This window comes from Rattus rattus, chromosome 9, assembly GCF_011064425.1.
Source record: "Rattus rattus isolate New Zealand chromosome 9, Rrattus_CSIRO_v1, whole genome shotgun sequence".
Taxonomy (NCBI): domain Eukaryota; kingdom Metazoa; phylum Chordata; class Mammalia; order Rodentia; family Muridae; genus Rattus; species Rattus rattus.
This window is the reverse complement of record NC_046162.1, coordinates 1645813-1667831: the sequence shown is the minus strand read 5'-3', so window position 1 is coordinate 1667831 and position 22019 is coordinate 1645813. Positions and strand designations below refer to the sequence as shown.

Genomic DNA, 22019 nt, shown 5'->3' with positions numbered 1-22019 from the left:
TGTTAGGTCCCTCATGCAGGTCCTGTGCCCACTGAAGCAGCACACACACAAGTGGATACGCACAAAGCAGGCTGGCAACAGCTTGAAGGCAAAATAACAACTAAACTACTATTTTGCAAATTTTTTTTTTAAAAATACAAACAATAGGTAGCTTGGGGAATCCCAGTACGTTATGGATCGACCTGAGACATACTAATTCTTAGGAAAAATTTAAAAGCATTTCAAATTAAGGGTAATCACTACGAGAAGCATAGTTTGTATATTCTAAGCCATCAGAGCTCCAAAGACTTTTGGAAGCATTCGCTGTCCAGCAGAGGGCAGCAAGGGAGAAAACACAAGACAACAATAAGATGAACCCGAAATTCAAAGAGCAGCGCCGCCCTTGACTGCACCAGCAATCACATGGGCAAGCGGACCAAGCTCCATTTCTAGTATTCTTAGCGGTCCACGGTGGGCACGCCTGCTTCTGCCAACTCCCCTTTGCCCTTGCACATCCTGCCTATCCTTCTTGGCCCACACCGGGTGCCCTCCGCCCCTATTCACTGCCCAGCTCCTTCCTAGGGGACTCCAGGAGGCTCGAGCTTTACTGTGTTCCTGTCTGCCTTTCTCTCAAGCCTCAGCCTCTCAGGAGTTTGCTCTTCAGTTCAGCCCTGGGTCACCATCAAAACTACTCACTCTCTGGCTCCTTAACTGTGCATAAATCCCCTCAGTTTCCCGAGACTGGGATTACCCCTGCCCTCTGGCCTAAGGGGAACAACAGGACTCACCTTTACTGAAGAAGGTGCTGACCATGAAGCTGAAGGAAATGGAGGAGATTGCAAAACACAGCAGGAAGGCCAGAACCAGGGAGGGGTCGCTGTTGGAAAGGACTGCTATGTCCTTCTTCACCTGTAGGACGGGCCGACCCAAGCAAAAGCGGCAAGGTGAGGCAGGGAAGGCGGAAACGGGCTAGGCAGGTCTAAGGTGCAGGTCAGGAGAAGCCCTACTTGTCTTCTACGGCAGGGGAAAGACTTGCCCTGAGCTCAGGGGCCGTGGAGCTCTCTGCACCTCTTCTTCCCAGAGCCCTCGCTGAAGCCACACTTACTTTGACACAGAACAGGAGGGTCATGAAGGAGACCACGATGAGGGAGAACAGGAGGAACATGAGGAACCAGGCGCTCCAGTGTAGCCAGCTGCTGAGCCCCATCATGCGCATGTACTCCTGTGAGTGGGAGACAGCATCACGGCCCGGCCGTTATCCTGTCTGCATGCTGCTAGCTTTCCCCCAAAGCCCCAGTGTGCGGCCGGTCTGCTTACATACATACAGTGCCACGTACAGGAAGGTAGACCAGGAGACCTGGGCTGTGGGGCACAGGCAGGAGTCATCCAGCACACGAGGGGAGAGAGAAGGCTGTGGTCTAGCATGCCTTAGCCCAACCGCTCTTAGCCCTGTGGTGTACAGATCCAGCTCTTGTCTATCTTTTATCAGTGGCACATGCTACCCTGTCTGGGAAGCTATCCCTGACAGTCAACTAATTGCCCTTTCTTCCTGAGTCACGATGGCCTGCCCTATCCCGCAGTTCACTACTCAGCATGGTCTGGCTCTGCTCTATTTCGTGAGAGAGAAGTTACCGCCCAACTGGGCCCACTAAGCTCTGTCATGTGGGAAACCCCCTGCTCTGCTTGTGCCTCCTTCGGGTCTGGCACAGGTACCCAGTAGATGTTAGGTCGATGAATTCTCTGAGTCCTCCAGGGAAGCCTTGTATGCGGTGGAGCAACTCTGAACTCTCAAGGCATGCTCCCAAGCCTTCACTTGGCTTGAGCTGATTCCCAAAAGCCAGGGGTGTGGCAGCAGGCACCAAAGTCGAGTCACGAAGCCCGGCCCCTCCCATGGCTGGCAGGAAGACTCTGCGGGCCATACTGACCACGCTGGGCTGTGGGCCTTGACAAGTTGTGGCTGAGGACATACAAGAGGCCTGGGCATCCATTCACTTTCATTCTCACTTAGGAGAAGCCTAGACCCTCTTAGGGAAGGTACTTCCTGTCTCTGTGGAAGAACAGGGCAAGGTGAGACGCTGAGCACGCCTTCCCCTTCCTGTTTATCAGGTTGTTGAGCAGTGCTGCGAGGACACCCAGCTCCTCCACCGACCAGCGCTGCCTATGGCTTCTGGGAATCTAAAGCTGGCAAGGAAAGTACAAATGCAGCCCTTTGCTGGCCGTGCGGCTCACTGGGGGGAGTTTTGTTTTTTTTTTACATTCCCTGAGTTCCATTTCCAGCACTGAAAACAAAAAAAAAAAAAAAAAAAAAAAAAAAACAACCAAAAAACCAGGAGGATCTTGGAGGGGTTAGTGGAGGAGAAAAACAGTCAAAACACATTATATGAAAAAAAAAAAAGAACAAAAAATTATAAAGATAATATAAAACAGAAACAAAGACAAACAACAAACACAAGAAGCAAACCAGGCAGTGTTGGTGGCACACGCCTTAATCCCAGTGCTCAGGAGGGACTGAACCCTCAAGTTCTAGGCCAAGCCTGCTGACAGAGTTGAGTTACGGGAGAGCCAGGGCTACACAGAGAAGCCCTGTCTGGATAAAACCAAATAAAACAAACAAACCTCCAAAAACAAAAAACAAAAAACAAAACGAACCAAAATCCACCTCCCCAACGGAGACTGCAGGGTGAGGGCACACCCACGATCGGAGCCAGAGTGGAGCCACCTGACTTGTGCCATAGCGGGTGTCCATGCTACATCCTGGCCTTATAGTTCCAGCGTACAGGATGGAGCCCTGGCTCATGGCAGCAGCCTTGGGGCAGGCCGACTCTTTTGAGGGAGTCCCGGGACCCAGCATTCTCACACTGACTCGCCAGTATACTGCAAAGCCATGCACAGAGGGTTACCTTTAGTTTTTTCTCTTTCTCCTGCACCACAGCCCGGATGATGGTGAGGGAGGTGTAGGTGAAGCTCAGCATGAGCAGCAGAGGAAGCTGGTACTGGATGGCAATGAGGAATGGGTCTGAGATGTATGGTGGGAACGGGAACCTTTTGGTGATCACCGTGAGCTTCTGGAACAGCTGGTGTGCAGAGGCGTTGGCATGGTAATGCATGATGGCTTTGTCTACAGCGTGTTGCACTGCCAGGAAGCCCTCACGGATGTACCCTGAGTTCAGAAACAGAGGACAGCTGTGTCACGGTGCTTTGTCAGGGATAGGCTTTGAAAGACACACTTCCCTGGCTTAGCAGAGGTAGGGCCAGGGGAGGCAATGGGTAACTTTACCTGATACCCTACTCTGTAAACCACTCATCGTATCTGACACCATTCGGTGGCCCCAAGGAGAAGAGAAAGCATGCTACATATCGCCAAGTGACACTTCTACTTCATAATTAACATAAGCCACACGCGTCCTTAACATGATCACATTCTAAAAATAGCTTGATTTAGGATTAGGGAGAAGGCTGGGTGGGTCAGAACACTGGGACATAAGCATAAAACCTGGCTTTGAATCTGCATCACCCTCAGGAAAGCCTACCATGCGCATGCCTGTAAAACCCAGCATTTCAGGGTGAGCCAGGCCAGGCAGATCCTGGGAGCTTACTGGCCAGCCAGCTTAGCCCAAAGTGGTGTGGTTCGGTGAGAGACACTGTGCCAAAGGTGCCAAGAAGGTCATTCAACACTGGCCACTGGCCTACCCATGAGCATGGTTACACACACACTTACACACACACACACACACACACACACACACACAAAACTACATGTACGCCAAACATATTACATATACTATATATTGCACACACAACACACATATATATAACTTTAATTTTTTACAGCTTACATTTCATGATGGCTTCTAACAATTTTGTTTTTTTTTTTTTTTTTGTAGCTGGGGACCAAACCCAGGGCCTTGCGCTTGCTAGGCAAGCGCTCTACCACTGAGCTAAATCCCCAACCCGGCTTCTAACAATTTTAACTTCCTTTGTAGCCCATCACCCACCAGAGGAAGTGGGAAAGAAATGATTTGTGGGAAATGGACCTGTTTAGAAAGGTTCTTTGGAATAACTCCCGTCTGTGCTGTCTGGAAACTGGCAGTTCAGTTCACAGGTTAGCAGCGGCTCGATCTACTTGCAAACACCTCATGGATACATCCACAGTCTAGTTTGGTAGAGTCGGGATAGCAAACAAGGATCAGCAGCAGTGGCACTACCCAGCAGAGACAGCCAGGCCTCAGCCTTGACATAAGTCAGGAGACCAGGAGGGACATCTGGAGAAGTTCTTGGCTGTGTCTCTCTCAGCGAAGCTCAGGAAAGACTCAAGACCCACAAGCATTGTATAGCTAGTGTTGTAAGTCTTGTTTAGCCGCTGTCACTGTCTGTCAAGTCCTAGTTATACTCTTTCTAAACATCACATGTCTTCTGTGTCTGTCTGAGCTGACGTTACTCTGCCAATCAACCCAAGTCCTCAGAAACATCAAGAAGCTGTAGCAGACCACCAGAAGTTTATTGGTTCATTTCTCTCCGTGGAGTCCCAACAAATGTAGCTCAACTACACAATGTAAGGTGGACCAACGCATGCATGTTGTTTGCAAAGAATGCTGCATCACGTGCTTGCTTTAGCATCCTTTTCCCTGTGTCTGCTTCAGTTAAACGTTCCTTCGCAAGTCTCTTCTTAGTCTTTCATCTGTGTCCATTTCAGTTCAACGTTCCGTCATGTGTCTGTCCCAGCAAAATACCAACCAAACAACTTTCCAAAGAACCCTTAAGTTTTTACTTCACACACACACACTACATACATGTCCATACCAAACACATTACATACACTTTACACACATATGCACACCCAACACACTACACACACATAACCTGATATAAACTTGGTGGGAGAGAGACCCTGTATTCCTCAAACGGGTGGACTGAAAATTCTCAATAGGTAAAGCTTAGGCTAAATAGGTACCAGGAAAGAAACCACTAAGAGTGAAGACAGAGACACAGCTGTTAATGCCAAGGTGAAATATTAAGGCCTAGATGCAATGGTAAGATCTGGTAACTGTTAGCTGGCTAGCCTGCCATTTTGTGTTGGTACTATTATAAGGAAATCTTCTCACATGTTTCTGCTGTTACTAGGAAACTCTCATGTCTAGGTTGATTACATATTCTCTTCTGTTCTGTGCCCTTGGAAGTCAGTAGAACTGCTTTGTACAGTTAATCACGATAAGCTTGGACCCAAACCAGCCATGCAGCAGCACTTCCTGTGCCTGTGTATGAGTTTTATGGTATTTGTTTTTATAAGCTGTCCTGAGATGGACTCCAACATAAGAGAGACACCTGCCCCAATATAAGAAATTATTTGGAATAAGACTTCCATTTTGAATAGTGATCGAGTAAAGTTTAAGTTCCCAAGACCTCCCTGGGAACTGACATCCTACTTGGCAGAAAGGGACATGTGTGTGGGTAACTGACATCCTGGTTGGTTGACAAGTCAAGGATGAATGCTAGACAAGTCCCATCCTGGTAGACAATTTAGGACATGAATATTAGACAAGGCAAGTCCCCTGCCACAGTTGAACACCCCATTCAATGGAAACAGGATAAGTGTACAATAAAGACATGTTCCTAAGGAAGTCTCCTATCCCTAAATCCTGATTGGTAGAATAACTTAACACAGATGTTTGTGGATTTTAGGCTTAAAAACCCTGTAGGATCTTAATTCAGGGTCATGGTTCAGTTCCCGAATCTGGACCATGGCCCTGATCAGTCAGTCCCGGGGTTTAGGCTCAGTAAACCATCCCTGTCTGACTGAGATTGGTGTCCGTGTGGTTTGTGAGGCGACTCCTGGATCACAACACAAGGATAACGAAGAAGGTAGAAGGCCTTGTTTGTTGAGAGGTCTTGAGGGCTATCCCAGCAGTTTAAGAGTCAAGAAAAAGAAGCTAATGGCTCTGGTGCCAAATTGTGACTCAAGGTAGAAGGTGGCAGAGAGGAGATAGAGGCTGAGACCTTTGCCCAAGTGGCATCAGAGGCATTTTGAAACAAGTTTTGATTTGCTTTGTTGTTTTAGAAGCTCAGGTGGTTGGGAATCTGACACAGGGTTAACTGAGTGTGAATTAGTGTCTACTGGACTGTGTTCTCTCGTAGGGGTCAGGGAAAATGTGATCCTTCCCTCTTCCAGTTTGTAGTGATAGCTACGTTTCTTGGCACATGGTCCCTTCCTTTACTTTGAAAACCAACACGGTGGTTCCTCAAGTTTGCCTCACACTTTCTTTTGCAGCCTCTGTCTACATTCACGTTTGTTTTTCAAGACAAGGTCTCTGTGTAACCCTGCTGTCCTGGAACTAGCTCTGTAGACCAGGTTGACCTCACACTCACAGAGATCTACTTGCCTCTGACTTCTGAGTGGCACCACCACCTGGCTGCTTGTGTTTACTTTTAAGGATCCTGCATTTACACTGGCTTCTGGAGGGTAACTGAAAATGTCCCTATCTTGAATCAGGCGACTACCAGACTTAATTTCCTTCTGCTTCAAACAGGCCATGGTTCTGAATGACTGGGATGGCATCAACTTAGGGATCATAATTTGACCTACCTTAGCTGGCTCCTCTAGACTCCCCAAAGGGTGTGAAATGAAAAGCTCAAAGGGAAAGGGCAGAAACAGCAGCAAGCACAGTGCCCTAAGGCATACAAGGCTTAGAGAGAGAAACCCAGTGAAGAAGCCGGTTTGGGATTAGAAGATAAAAGGCAGCCTGAGATCTCAAGCTCTCAGCCTCAGGACAAAGTAGGGACAAGGTTACTGGCCCAAGTGGTTAGATACAAATATCCTGAGATACAAAACTGTCTGCTCACCTGGGTTCCAGCCTAGAGAATAGCAAAATCCTAGTCGCACTCCTGCATAAGTTACCGAGTGCTGACATTATTCTGTCTCACTCTGGTTTTATGACCATAATACCACTTTGTGTGCTGAGGCCAGTGCTGGCGGAGCAAGAATTCCCACTGGCACTTCACAGGAGTGAATGCTAGCCTCACTGGATAGACAGAGATGTCTGTCCCAGACAAACAGCCCAGGGAAGCACAGGGCTGGTGAGGGGCTCAGCTGAGAATGGGACCCCAGAAACTTTGTCTTCTAAGTCATGCCTTCTCATGACTGTTTTCTCTGCAAATGACTGCCTGCTACTTGTCCACATAGTTTCCGCAGAAGACAGCCTGCGGCTTAGTGGTTTCCATCCTTATAATGGTAGCAACTTGATAAGTCTAAGGCAGTGGCTCTCAACCTGTAGGTTGAAGCCTCTTTGGGGGTTGCATATCAGATATCTTACATATCAGATATTTGTATTACGGTTCCTAATGGTAGTAAAAGTTATGAAGTTAGCAACAAAACAATGGTTGGGGGTTAGTGCAACATGAGGAACTGTATTAAATGGTCAAAGCACTAGGGAGGTTGAAAACTGGTCTGTACTGGCTGGTTTTGTGTGTCAACTTGACACAAGCTGGAGTTATCACAGAGAAAGGAGCCTCCCTTAAGGAAATGCCTCCACCATGAGACCCAGCTGTAAGGCATTTTCTCAACTAGTGATCAAGTGGGGAGGACCCAGCCCACTGTGGGTGGTGCCATCCCTGGGCTGTTGGTCTTGGGTTCTATAAGAAAGCAAGCTGAGCAAGCCAGGGGAAGCAAGCCAGTAAGTAACATCCCTCCATGGCCTCTGCATTAGCTCCTGCTTCCTGACCTGCTTAAGTTCCAGTCCTGACTTCCTTTAGTGATGAACAGCAACATGGGAAGTGTAAGCTAAATAAACCCTTTCCTCCCCAACTTGCTTCTTGGTCATGATGTCTGTGCAGGGATAGAAACCCTAACTAAGACAAATTGGTACCAGCATAGTGGGGTTTTCCTGTGACAGCCTGACCATGTTTTGGGGAGGACTGTGGAAGGACTTTGGAACTTTGGGCTAGAAGAATCATTAGGTGTTGAGAGCTCTGTGGGATGTTCTGTAGGAGCTTGGAAGATAATGTTGAGAACAGTGTAGAAGATAGAGGCCTGACTTGTGAAAATTCAGAGGGAAGATTACAGACTTTTATCAGGGTCATTGCTGTTTTGATTGTGACAATTCTGTGGTTTTGGTTAGCTGGGGCTGAAGAAGCAGCGGTGGTTAACAAGATACCAGAGCTACTAAAGCGAAACCTTTGCATTACTGGGGCTATTGATGCTGGTCAGCTGGAGCTAAGAAATGAGTGGTGATTAAGAGGCCAGCATCAATGAGGTGAAATCTTCTGGGAAGTGTTTTCTGAGAGCACAAAGAGGCTGTGATCCAGAGAAAGCCAAGGTTGTACCTCGTGCTGTGGCTGGACTTGGTCACCCAGTGGTACTGGTTTTGAAGGCATGAAGAGGTCATGAAGAGCAGCTCAGGCTGGGCTCTGTGAGAGGCCATGGAAGGCCATTGGTGAAGGTGCAGCCTCTGTTGCAATTGATGGCCCAGGACTGAAGGGGTCATACAAAGGAGTTGAGGCTTGGAACCATGAAGAGAGCCTGTGAGAGGGTATTGGTGAAGCCCAGTTGCAGTGAAAGACCCCAGGGTATTGGAGATGCCAGTACCATGGGATGATCACCAAGAAGAGCAGCAGCGGAGTACAGGCAGGTGGAGCCTAGAAGACCAGTTGTGTGCTACAAAGGACAGAGCTGGAGGAGTGACCCAAGTCCTTGGAGAAGCCCAGAAGACTGCGAATGGATCCCAGCAATAGGACAGTTAGTTTTATTTGGCTTTTGATTGAGACTGTGCCCTGATATTTTTCCCTCTTGATGGAAGAAAGTATTTTAGTGGATCCCACAGTTAAGAGACTTTGAATTTTAAAAGAGATTGGACATTTTAAAGGGCTAGAAATTTTAATACGTAAGAATTTGTAAAGACTGTGGGACTCTTAAAGTTATTTAGATCTTGGGGATAAATAAGAAAGTAAGGGTTGAGGCTTAATAGTGATGTGTTTGTGTGTCAAGTTGACAAAGGGTCAATTGTACTGGCTGGTTTTGTGTGTCAACTTGACACAAGCTGAAGTTATCACAGAGAAAGGAGCCTCCCTTGAGGGAGGCCTCCATGAGACCCAGCTGTAAGGTATTTTCTCAACTAGTGATAAAGGGGGGAGGACCCAGCCCACCATGGGTGGTGCCATCCCTGGGCTGGTGGTCCTGGGTTCTATAAGAGAGCAAGCTGAGCAAGCCAGGGGAAGCAAGCCAGTAAGTAACATCCCTCCATGGCCTCTGCATCAGCTCCTGCTTCCTGACCTGCTTGAGTTCCAGTCCTGACTTCTTTTGGTGATGAACAGCAATGTGGAAGTGTAAGCTGAGTAAACCCTTTCCTCCCCAACTTGGTTCTTGGTCGTGATGTTTGTGCAGGAACAGTAACCCTGACTAAGACACAGTCTCAGGCATGAAGTTATCATTCCGTAATCCACTAGGTTTCCATTGGGGAAATGTTTGTGACCATAAGTTAAATCATGGAAAATATTCTCTTGTTCTGTCAGACTCTGGTGGACCTTTCTTTCTTTTCTTTTTCTTTCTTTTTTTTTTTTTTTTTTTTGGTTTTTCAAGGGGAGATTTCTCGGTGTTGCCCTAGGGGGCCTAGCTGGAATTTAAAAGTGTATATCACCAGCAAAGATATTCTTTTTTAAAAACTAAATAATTTTTAAAAATGTTTTACGTGAATAGGTGTTTTGCAGCATATTAGGCTGTGTACCATGTACATGCCTGGTCAACTGGAACAGGGATTACACAGAACTGTCAGCTGCTATGTGGGTGCTGGGAATCAAACATGGGTCCATGCCCTTACCCTGAGCCATCTCATCATCCCTGGGGGGGACTGAGGGAGGGTCATATACTTACCAGGATGTGGTTAGTGAGTTTGGGACAAAAGTGGGGTTGGACATGGCCTGCCACATGCCAGTGTTGATAACCTTCCCACTAACCCATGCAGGCTTTCACGAACTTCTAAACAATCTGGGCAAGTCTTGGCACAGGTTTGGCCCACTATTCCTGGCTTATGACATTTTCCCTTTGTCAGCTGCTGCAAATGTTTCAGTGATGGGGGTTTTTCTTTTGGGAACAAATTGTGAGTTTGTCCATACTGAAATCTCTCAGTCTTTTCCTCTAAGACCTACTTTATTTTACCTTAAAATTATTTTCTATGTCTCGGTGTTTTGCCTGCCTGTATGTCTGTGTACCACAGGCGTTCTTGCTTAGTGTCTGTAGAAGCCAGAGGACACTGATTCCCCTGGACTGCAGCTACAGACAGTTTCAGACACCATGTGCATGCTGGGAATCACCCCAGTCCTCTGGAAGAGCAGCAGCCAGTGCTCTCTACCCCCGAGCCATCTCTCCAGCCCCAGATTTTCTTTTTGGAGATAGGATCTCTTAGCTGTCCTGGAACTCGCTATATAAGACAAGCTGCTCTCTAAGGCATAGAAATCTGCCTGTCTCTGCCTCCTGTGTACTGAGATTCAAGGCGTGGACCACTGTGCCTGGCTTAACAGATACTTTGCTGCTGCTTTCAAGAAACAGGACAGACTGGGGAACTACGTCCCAGCATGGTCAGCCAGCAGCAGCTGGTATGACAGCCGCAGCTTCTCCTGACACAGGTCTACTGACTGGTGTAAGGCCTTGCTCTGCCCATACCTTTCCTGCTCAGCTCAGTTCATTTTGTGTTTCTTACCCGGTTCACCGCCATCAGGTGATGAAGGTTCCCTTGGTCCTGGGCTTGGGAAAAGCGGGAAAAGAGAAGCGGTGTGCCAGCCTTCAGTCTCTTTGAGGAAAAGATTTCCTGTTTGGGTCCACATGTAATTTCTTCGCGTGTAACTGAAGCGTAGGTGGTATCTCACCTGTGGAAACAGAGTTGACAGCCCACGGCTCTAAAGGACCCAGCCTGCAGAGTTGAGGCTGGAGTACCATGAAGGCATTTCCTCACTAGGCGGGGTTGTCACCGGGAACTCACCATGCCCCATCCGGAAATTACCCCAGTTGCCTCAAAACATCAGAGGGAGTCACACTTTTTTCTTATGATTTATTTTTTTATGTGCATTGAGGGTGTTGGGTCCTCTGGAACTGGAACTGCAGACACTTGTGAGCTGCCATGTGGGTGCTGGGTCCTTTGGAAGAGCAGCTAATGCTCTTAACTGCTGAGACCTCCCTAGCCCCGGATGGAGTCATTCTTCCCAGCACGGACAGGGGGACACACAGGGGTACTTTTGGGACATATGTAGCCATTTCTCTTTTGTTATCTAACAACATACTTTTTTTTTTTTTTTTTTTTTTGGGACAGGGTCTGACTGCCTATCTTCGTCTGGTCTAGAACTTGCTAGGTAGACCAGGATGGCCTAAACACAGAGATCCATCTGCCTTTGTCTCCCAAGTGATGGGAATAAAGGACTGCACCACCATGCCTAGCAATATCCTATTTTCAATGCCACATAGGCAGGATCAATGGAAGGCTGCCACCACATGTGGGACAGTTGCTTAGTTTTACCGTCCAGAAAGCAAAGAGCTTCCTGTGTTTATGTTTTTAAAGACATACGTAAGTCCAAACAGCTGCTACTTTCTTCCCTCCCTAGGTGACTCTATCTAAAGAGACCTTCTGTAAAACCCCCAAAGGAAAGGGACCTGAAGTGATTGCCCAAGGGTGGGTAGACTTTTAAAACTGCTCTGGACTGATAGGTTAACACCACCACGCTCCCTCAGTAGGGACTGAATATCATGCCGGCACCGAGGGACAGTTTAGTCTTCACTGTGGGGCAGGTGGGGGTTAAGGAAAAGCATCTGTAGTTGCTGGTGGTAGGCTGTGAGAGGATACTGAAGCTCAGCACAGTGTGTGTGGAGGGAGGTCAAAGTCTCACCGCCAATGGCAGGGGGTCCTTGCTGTGGTTGAAGGTGTGCTCAAATACCACAGCTGCTAGCACGTTGGAGGAGTGGTTGTCATAGCGAATGTAGTCCTCGAAGTCCTTCTCAGAGGAAAAGCCGTGCACTGTGGACCAAGCACCAGAACACACATTGCCCAACCATCCCTGCCCCTGGAGAAGCCAGGGAGTGTCAGAGCACTTCAGATGAAAGGCAGCACTCTGACAACACCGGCAAGAGCTCTGGAAACCCTCAGAAATAGTGGCTTTTGTCTTGGCAGAGACTTAGGCTAATCTTCCTGCTGCAGTGTGGATCAGGGTGGCATAGTAGGCCTGCAGCAGGGCCACGTCACAGAAAACTGTCACAAGGCAGGGCAGGGGCTGCAGGCTAAGGTGGCTGTAGCGCTCTTCCTGTTCACCGCTGCCCCCCTGATTCTCTCACACCTGACCATGGCACAATTCATTTTTTATTTTATTATTACTGTTAGACAGGGTCTTTCTATATAGCCCTGGCTAACCTGGAACTCATTCCGTAGACCAGGTTGGCCTCCAACTCACAGAGATCCATCTGTCTCTGCCTCCCAAGTACTAGGATTAAGGGTGTGTGCCACCAAGCTTTGAAAATTGGAGTTGCTCAAGTGACTTCTGGCCTCCTTTTACATCCAGGGCTTTGCTGTAATCACTTGTTGGATAAAACAAGTTATAAGAAGTACATGCCCACAGGAAGAGGGGAAAGGGAGAGTAAAGATGTAGAGAAGGCTAGCATGTATTACCTGGGCCGTTCCCTCCACAGGGCTCAGTGATATCAGGGCTGCCCCTGAAACCCTCTCCCAGGAAGGTCAGCTGTACTATGTACTTAAACTGTGCTCTGCTCTCAGAATAAACCGCTCTCCTGACTGAGTCTGCCTGCCTGTCTCTGTTCTCACAAGATGAGGCTGTGGAGCCTGATATGCCCCACACTGCCACACGCTTCTTCATTGGCTCTCCCTGCAACCTGGAGGCAATCCTGTCACACCTCACCAACCGCAGGAATCTCCTCAGTCCCTGGTCTCACCTCTCATCTTGATCATGAATTCCCTTCTCACGGCCTCCGTGATGGTCCTGGCAGCATCGCTGTGGGAAGGGACATAGGCGAGCTCCCAGCTCCCCCCAGGTGGAGGGAATGAGAAAAACAGGGGCAGCTCCTGGATGCGCTGGTCTGGGTAAACAGTGGCATTGGGCACATTCTCCGACTGGATCTTCAAGCGAAGCCAAATCAGGATCCCAGAAAACAGCAGGGGCAGGAAGAGCTCCAAGACTGTCACTAGGACCTTCCGTTTCTACAAGAGAAATGGCCAAGCTGGTGACAGCCACAGCACTCTGTCCTTTAGGGCTTTCCCTGGGGATCGGCTGGACAAGGGCCACCCTCCTGTGGGCCTGCACTCACCTTCAGAGTATAGTTCTTCCAGAGTAGGAGCCTGAGCTGCCGCAGCTCCACCATCTTCCTGCAGGCACGGTGCCAGCACCAACCAGAGATCAAGACTTAAAGATGGACAACTGGAGCACCATGGAAACAGACCATGATTACCTGGGGGAATCGCTACAAGCCCTTTCCCTCCACGTTCTCTCGCCTTCCTCGCTTACACCTGAACACGCCCTTCGAGGAAAGCAAGCCTTCCTAATGCCCCAAACACACCATTCTAGATGTCTAGAGAGAGCGCACACACTCCAGGGCAACTGCTGTTTTGTTCCTCAAACGCTTCATTACATTTTCTTTATCTATTCTTGTGTGCATGCATGTGTGCACTTACAAGTGCCATGGCGTACCTGTGGAGGTCAGAGGACAAACCTGTCCTGCAGGGGCTTGTTCTCTCCTTCCCACCATGGGTCTGGAGGATCCAGCTCTGGTCATCAGGCTTGGAGGCAATGCCTTTACCCACTGAGCTTCCCAACCCACCCAGCGACATGCTTTGTTTGTGCTCTCCACTGCTCCTGTGGTATTTATTATTTGACCAACACTATTCGGATGCTTTCGTTATGATGCACATCCCATTAAATAGCAAAAAATTCTGACTTACAGAAGCCCCAGCCTTGACTGGCTTTACTCTGAAGCAGTATAGAACCAGAAAAAGAAAACTCAAGGCTAGAGAGAGGCTCAGCAGGGAAAAGTGCTTGCAGCCAAGTCTGGCAACCAGTTTGATCCCTGGGACATAGGTAAAGGTAAAAGAGAACTAAAAATTATCCTTGTGTGTGGTCATGTGTGTGTGTGTGTGTGTGCATGCATGTGTACACATGCACTAAATTAACCAACTAAAACCAAGAAAACTCAGCTTCGTGTCTTGGCTACAGGTGGTTTTTAAGACTTGAGGGGACCTACGTGGAGGGAGAGAGAAGCAGAGATCAAGGACTGCGGCTTTCAGTGGCCTTGCTGACTCGGGAGCCCAGCGGGTCAGGGAGTTGTACAAGGAAAACAATCAGTCTTCCTCTTTTGAATCTACGAGCCAAGTTCTCCTCTGGATATTACAAATACTGGAACCCAAATCCTCACTACACATGACCAGCCCCTCTCTCCCTCACGCCACCCTTATTGAGAAAGGGTCTTGGCATGTAGCCCAGGCTGGCCTGAAACTCACTAGGTAGCTCAGGCTACTTTGCCCCCATAGTGATCCTCTGTCTCTGCCTCTGACAGAATTATAGGCACGTGCCATTACATCTGGCCTAAGAAAATGCATCCTGAAAGTATCTCTCCTATATTACAGATAAATGCAAACATTTAATTCTGGCCCCCACAACTGGAGGGAAAATCAGCTAAGAGTTTATCAATCACAAGCGAAACCAAAAACGAAATTTATGTTTTCCTATTTAGACTTTGGGCTTTACTGCATTTCAAGTAGAGGAAGCAGACACACTGAGCTGCTGACCTGCTGGAGAAGTAGGTGGTCTGAGTAAACTGGCCACACCCAGTCAGGAGGGCCCCATTTGTCACACTGAAGGGATGGAAGTCCAGGTGTGAAGACGGGAGAGGGAAGGAAACACCGGGGCTCCTGAGAGCTGCAAGCAGAGAAAGCACTTCCCAGCTTAGCTTCTCCAAGTGGGGAAAAGCCAGCCTGACTCACAGCAGACAGTTTAAGATCAGTCAGTCAGAGATTGTTCATGGTCAATACTAACCAGACAACAACTCTTAGTCAGATGAAGGCAAAACAGGGCACACAGGTAACTCACATTCACTTATTAATGTGTAAAAGCTAACGTACTTCTAACGTGAGTAGCTGGAGACTTCCCCTGGCGTGAAGAACCAACCCCTAGCCAGGCAGTGGTGGTACCTAATCCTAGAGCTCTGGAGGCAGAGGCAGAGGCAGGTGGATCTCTTATCAGTCTGAGGCCAACCTGATCTATAAGAACGAGTTTCAAAATAGCAAAGTCATCACAGAGAAACCCTGTCTTAAAAAAACAAAAATGAAAACCAAAAAAAAAATAATTTTTTTTTCTGTTTTTACTTTTACAGCTAAAAATAATCTCTATAAAGAATGCTTTTACAGCTGCGGTGATAGCACGGAGGTTAAGGCTCCACACTGCCTTTGGAGAGGGACGAGTTCCATTCCCAACATCCACAGCAGGCCGCTTATCACTGCCTGGAACTCTAGGTCCAGGGGATCCAATACCTGGGCCTCTGTGGGCACCTGCACTCAAGGGCACACGCCCTCACGCAGATACACACTGCAGTTTTTAAAAAAGAGAAAAATCTAAAAACGCTTTAAAAAAAACTAACATCTTGTCCTTTTGAAACAGACATTAAACAGGACTAAACATCTTGCCTTTTAAAAACATAAGCTGTAAAGAAATTTCGCACGTGAGTTTTAAAATATGGATTGTTTTGATACGGTCTTGCAAGGTTGGGCTCAAACTTGTGGTATCAGCCTCCTGCCATTTCTACTTTTAAAACATGGCTTTTAATGACATGCCTGAAATCGGGAGGGTGGAGGTGGGTGGGTAGGTGGGTGGGTGGGGAGGGACAGCAATACAATGTGTTACTGATCGGCAACTTAGCAAGCCATCTCAAGGGCTGCAGGGAGCAGTCTGACTGTAGCATGTATGACTTGGGGGTTCTGCCTACAACAACAAATGCATCGATCAGCATATTTTAAAGCTCCACCAAAGTCAGGCGTGGTAACGCGTACGTTTGATCCCAGCACTTGGGAAGCAGAGGCAGGTGGATCCCTGAGATTGAGGCCAGTCGGCTCTACAGAGTGAGTGCCAGGACAGCCAGGGCTACACAGAGAACCCTGCCTCAAAAACACCAAAAAAACCACCACCACCACCAACAACAAAAAACCCCAAGAAAGAAAAAACAAAACAAAACAAAAAAAAACCCAAAACCAAACAAACAAAAAAACCACAACCCAACCAAACAACCAAAAATCCAAACAAAACAAATGCAGAAACTGCACCAGGCCAGGAGCAGTGAGGCCTTTCTTTTCAGCACTTGAGAGGTGGAGACAGAGTCAGGTGGATCACCGTGAACTTCAGGCCAGCCAGGGGTACATACTGAGACCTTGTCTGGAAAAAAAACAACAAAAACAAAACCAACAAAGACCACAAAAAACCCCAACCCCCAAAACCCACACAACAGCCTTAAACCTCCTGTCGGTCAGAGTCTTAAAGACAATTCTAGAAGACTGATAAAGAGCAATGGTTTAGTGTCTTGGTAAGACCGGTGCTTATCTTCTAATGCTGTGACTTTTTAGTTATTTATTCTTCGTGTGTATTGTTTGTAGGTGTAGGTCAGAAGACAATTGAGGGGGTCAGTTCTGTGTGGGTCCCAGAGGTCAAACTCAGGTCGTCAGGTTTAACACAGTGCCTTTGCCCACTGTGCCGTGTCCTTATCCCACATGTGTGTTTATGAGAGCTTTCCACAAACAGTTCGGCTGAAAAGGGGGATCGGGAGGCTCTGGTTAAAGCCAGTGCTGACCGGTCGCTCATCTAAGATGAACTTTCTCCCTCCACCGGGAAAGGGATATTAAAAGGTCATAGTTCAAAAGGCTTTGGGGCCCAGGATGTGGTTCAGTTGGTAGAGTGTTTGCCTGGGAAGCAGGGCACTCTGGGCCCAATCAAATGCACTGTATAAATGGGGCACGGTGGCAAATGCCTATAAGCGTAGCACCTAGCAGGCAGGGTGATGGAGAGCTCAAGGTCACCCTCCTCCACTACTCAGTTAGTTCAAGGCCAACCTGAGCTACGTGAGACCCTGTCTTAAAAAGGAAATAGAAATATTCTGGTTTAAGAAGTAGACAGTTCCCTTTTTTGGCTCTCGTCTGAGAATATAAACACCCTCTTGCTTATTCCCATTCCTTCTGAGGCCTGAGCGGCGAAGGACATGCAGTTCGCCACCTGCCAGGCAGACGGCAGAGGCAGCACCAGAGACTGACCTTAGTTCCAGGAAAGGTTGCTGGAGGCGTCCCTGCAAGGCTGCAGGCGGGCGGCCTGGAGCTGCAGTTCTACTCAGACGAACCCGGGGTGGAGTCAGTGGGCCCCTGGGCAGAAACAGCAGCCTTAGGGAGCAGGAGCTCCGAGATCTCCAGGGACATCTGGAGGGACCTGGGGCTTACAGGCATGACGCGCGGGCACCTTTGGTAGATGAAGGGTACTTCAGCGTAATTTGAAAAATAACCACAAAACACCCTTTTACTAAATTAGAAACTAAGAGAGCCACATGAGTTCTGGGTTTGTTTCTTAGGGACTAGGGAGTGTAGATCAGAGGGTGGAGCACTTGTCTGACATTCGAAAGGTTCGAGGCCCCCAGCGACACTCAGAATAGGGTACCACTAAAACAGGACAGCTCTGACGGTGGCGAGGTGCAGAGCTACAGGATGTGTATTTACAGTGGTGCCTGGCGCTGTGAGCTCACAGCTTCCTAATGTGGCTCCGGTCCCTAGGATTATCATCCTTGACAGACGGAGACCGAAAGAAAGTACTGGCCAAGACCAAACTGCACGTAAGCTGTGTCAACGCTTGACCCTCAGCCCGTCTTAGCCTCTACCTTTTATATATAGGACACACACACACACACACACACACACACACACACACACACACATTATATATTTATAAATATATACATTATATATTTATATATTCATTTTATATATTTATATATATATATCTTTCATATTCTAGACATGGTGAACATCCTTCGAATGTTTTTATGTGTCACTCTGGATTGTGACCTTAGAGTCAGCCCCGTCACCTCTTTACTGCTTTAATTTGCTCCTACTTCCCCCCAACGCTCTGCTTACTGCTTTGTTCTCGTTAAGCCTTATCTGAAGTCTCGGTGAAGGCATATTTGCACTTGTGCATGTTCTGTTTGAGCAAAGGCATTTAAAGGAAGAGATCCTAGAATTACAAAATCTGGAACACTTCCTGGTTTCGAAAGCCAGTGTGTACAGGGGAAGGAAGTCAGAGCTCCTTAACGCACTTGACATTCAGTGGCACATAGAGTCCTCAGAAGTGGCAGTGGCTGAGATCTGAGGCTGACCCCGGGGACGGAACAAGAGCAAGCGCCAAGACTCACTGGGTCACTTTAGCCCTCCACCCCTTGTAGGACTCCTCTGAGGATGGCCAACTGAAGAGGGCTCAGTTTGCTCCTGACGAAACAATCAGAAAGGGAAGGCCTGTTTGCTCCCAGTTAAAATATCAAACATTGCACAAGGCAATGAGTATTTCAATGTTTGTATTTGAAGTGGGCAATCAAATAGGTATATGGCTTTGGGACTAGGGTTGTGCCGCCCATGAGCACTGTGGTACATCTATCTGCTCAGCAGTGAGCTGGCAGAACCCCAATCGGTGTCTGGATTGAAGCCAGGGCCCCACGTACACCAGGCAAGAACTCTACCACTTGCCCACCATGGCAGCTTCCCTGAGCCCTGTCATCTGATTTCTTGGTGCCATATGAATGTTTGCAGGCATGGTGCTTGGTGTTGAGGGTAGTGAGGGGCCTTCAGAGCCAGTGAGTAAAGTGGACAGGGAGTCGGTGTCAGGCCATGTGTTTGTGCCCAGCACTGGTGCATTTCTCTCTGTAAAGTCACAGGCCCTGAGAAGAAAGGAACCTAATAAAGCCAGGAGTTGGCCTGCTGAGGATGCAGAGAGACTGATGGCCATGGTGATTCACCTAGGGATGTGACACAGAGGTGTCCTAGTGGGTGGGGCTGGCCACTCTCAGTGCCCTTCTTTCAGCATGAGGAACTGCTTTGCCCTACTTAAGATGCTCTTAGGAAAGCATCTGATTGTCAATCTGGAGAATTCCCAGCATCCAGCCAGGACCAAAGGTCTGTGTGCATGCACTGAACGTACTTAATTAATATTTGCTGACAGAATCTGTGGCTTTTTAGGACACACAAAACCAAGCATTTATTCGTTCAGTGAACATTTGCCAAATGCTTACTGTGACGGATGTAACACGGTAAGTAAGGCTTTACCAATGGACACGACAATGCTCTCAAGCCAAGGCGTTTGCAGTCCAGAAATGCCCGGCTCTCTTCTAACTGTTGGACAGTTCAGTAAAGGTTTCCATCGCTTCCCAGAGACACTGTGGCCACGGTAACTCTTACAAAGGAAAGTATTTAACTGGGGCTGGCTTACAGACTCAGGTTTAGTCTAGTATCATCATGGGGGAAGCATGGTGACACACAGGCAGACACGGTGCTGGCGAAGGAGACAAGAGTTCTACATTTGGATCAACAGGAGAGTAAGCCCCTAGGCCTCCCTTGAACTTCTTAATCCTCAAAGCCCACCCCCAGTGACACACTTCCTCCGACAAGGTCACACACACTCCAACAAGGCCACATGTCATAATGCTTCCAAATAAAATCCTGGAGCAGACAGGAATTAGCTGTATGTATTCAGGACAGCAAGTAAGACGGGCAGAGGGCTGGCTGACCACGGTGCTCAAGTTGCTCTATTACCAAGGGGTCCCAGTAGGATCTTGGAGACATGAAGGGACGTTTGTGAGAAACACTCTGTTACCCTGAGCACGGACATGATCCTGACAGTAGCAAACAATGAGACAGAGATGAAGGCAGACCCTGAGGTTGATGATGATGATGATGACGACAATGATGATGACGACAACGATGACAGGGTCTGTCTAGTATGTAACCAATCTGCCCTAGAACTTGCTATGCACACCAGGATAGCCTTAATATCCAGGATAGATCCATACGCCTCTACCTTAGAAGTGCTGGCAGTAAATCATGTGCCGTTGTGCCTAGCAGACGTAAGGCCCCAAGGAAGAGTTAAAGGACACACTCTATCTGCTAAAGCCTATTCGGCTTACTTCTACTTCTGACTTTGTTCATGACCTTTTTTTTCCTGAGGCTATTTAAACACTGGAAAATGTCAAATGCAATGGATTCTGCAGATGAAATACATATAATCAAATAAAAGAGAGACTAAAAGGTACGTTGTTAGGGTATGGCCCTTCTGTGAGCCTTACCCGTTGTTTCCGAGCAGAACGAACAAGACAGTACATCACAGTGGAGGAACAGTGAGCAATTTTCTTGTATTCTCGAAAAATAAGGAGAAAGCTGCATTTAACACATGGGTGGACTCTGGTTTTCTGGTCATGAGGCGGTGGCTGGGACATCCTGAGAAGAGTCGCAGCATGGGTAGGGCAGCTCTCAGGAGTTTTCTTAAGCATCTCGGGCATGAGGTCTCCATGTTTCAAGATACCTTTTTTAAAAAAGTATCATGGACGGGGTTTTTAAAAAGAGACAGGGCAGGTAAGACAGCCCAGGATGTAAAGGCGCTTGCTGCCAACCCTGGGGAGCTGCTCAAACCCTAGGAACCTGTGGTGGATGGAAAGAACTGACTCTCAGAAATTGTCCTTTGATTTCCCTACCCAGGCGCATATGCACACTGGAGAAACATAATAAAATGTCTCACAAGAGACTGACCAAAGCTTGACAAACTTCCCAGTTACCTGGGAAGTGATGACAAACACCTTTTGTGACACAGAGTTCACAGGCTAGCTCAGAACTTACTGGGCCATTTAAAAGAGAGGGGGTGAGGGGTTGGGGATTTAGCTCAGTGGTAGAGCGCTTGCCTAGCAAGCACAAGGCCCTGGGTTCGGTCCCCAGCTCCGAAAAAAAGAAAAAGAAAAAAAGAGAGAGAGGGGTGTGTGTGTGTGTGTGGATTTCTTTCATGAAATTTCCAAACCTAGAGACCTTTAAAAAATTAAACTAACAAATAACTGTGTGAAAACAATGTGTAAAATATCCTTTAAAAAATAGGGGCCAGAGAGATGATCAGCATTTAGGGGGTTGGGGATTTGGCTCAGTGGTAGAGCACTTGCCTAGCAACCGCAAGACCCTGAGTTCGGTCCCCAGCTCAAAAAAAAAAAAAAAAAAAAAAAAAAAAAAAAAAAAAAAAAGAAAGAAAGAAAGCATTTAGGAACAATGACTGCTCTTGCAAAGGACCAGGTTTGGTTCCCAGCACCCAGGTAGCAGCTCACAATGTTCTATAACACTGGTTCTAGGCGGTCTGATGCCAGTTTCTGGCTTCCATGGGTACCAGGTCTATACATAGTGCACATACATACATACATACATACAGACAGACAAACATTTATATGTGTAGAGTAAAAATAAAAATTTTAAAGAGGTATAAACATATTGAGACTGAGGAGATGTTACTGGGTAAACTGCCTGTTACAGACATGGAAGGACCTCAGTTCAGATCCCTAGCACACATGCAAAACGCTAGCATGAGAGCATGTCTGTAATCCCAGTGCTAGAGTGGGGGCCAGTGCGGGACAGGGGTACAGAGACAGCCAAATTAATGAGCTACAGGTCCAGTCAAAGGTCCTATCTCAAAAAACCAAGAGCAATAGAAGAGACACCATGGCTGACCTCTGCTCCCCCATGCTGCATTCCCATCATGCGCACACACACACACACACACACACACACACACACACACACACACCATATATCACACACCTACACACACTACACACACATACCCCAACCACACCCCCATAGCTCTACCACTACACACCTATACACACCAACCACACACACACACACTACACAAACACACTGACCACACCCACACATCACACACCTATACACACACACATACACAATGACCACACATACGCCACACACCTACACACACTATACACACACACCAACCATACCTCCACA

The 22019-nt window shown here is 47.8% G+C and overlaps 1 protein-coding gene across 1 annotated transcript in view; it reads right to left on the bottom strand.

Moving 5' to 3' along the window:
- Abca3 (ATP binding cassette subfamily A member 3) overlaps positions 1 to 22019 on the bottom strand; it is a 57253-nt gene that overhangs the window by 30422 nt on the left and 4812 nt on the right. Inside the window, exons 2-9 of the mRNA XM_032911711.1 lie at positions 17247 to 17445; positions 13268 to 13377; positions 12896 to 13160; positions 11842 to 11969; positions 10665 to 10830; positions 2880 to 3139; positions 1085 to 1201; positions 768 to 888 (exon numbers count right to left, since the gene is read on the bottom strand). Of these exons, the coding sequence (XP_032767602.1) occupies positions 768 to 888; positions 1085 to 1201; positions 2880 to 3139; positions 10665 to 10830; positions 11842 to 11969; positions 12896 to 13160; positions 13268 to 13321 (1111 nt within the window). The 5' untranslated portion in view covers positions 13322 to 13377; positions 17247 to 17445. The remainder of the gene's footprint in view (positions 1 to 767; positions 889 to 1084; positions 1202 to 2879; positions 3140 to 10664; positions 10831 to 11841; positions 11970 to 12895; positions 13161 to 13267; positions 13378 to 17246; positions 17446 to 22019) is intronic.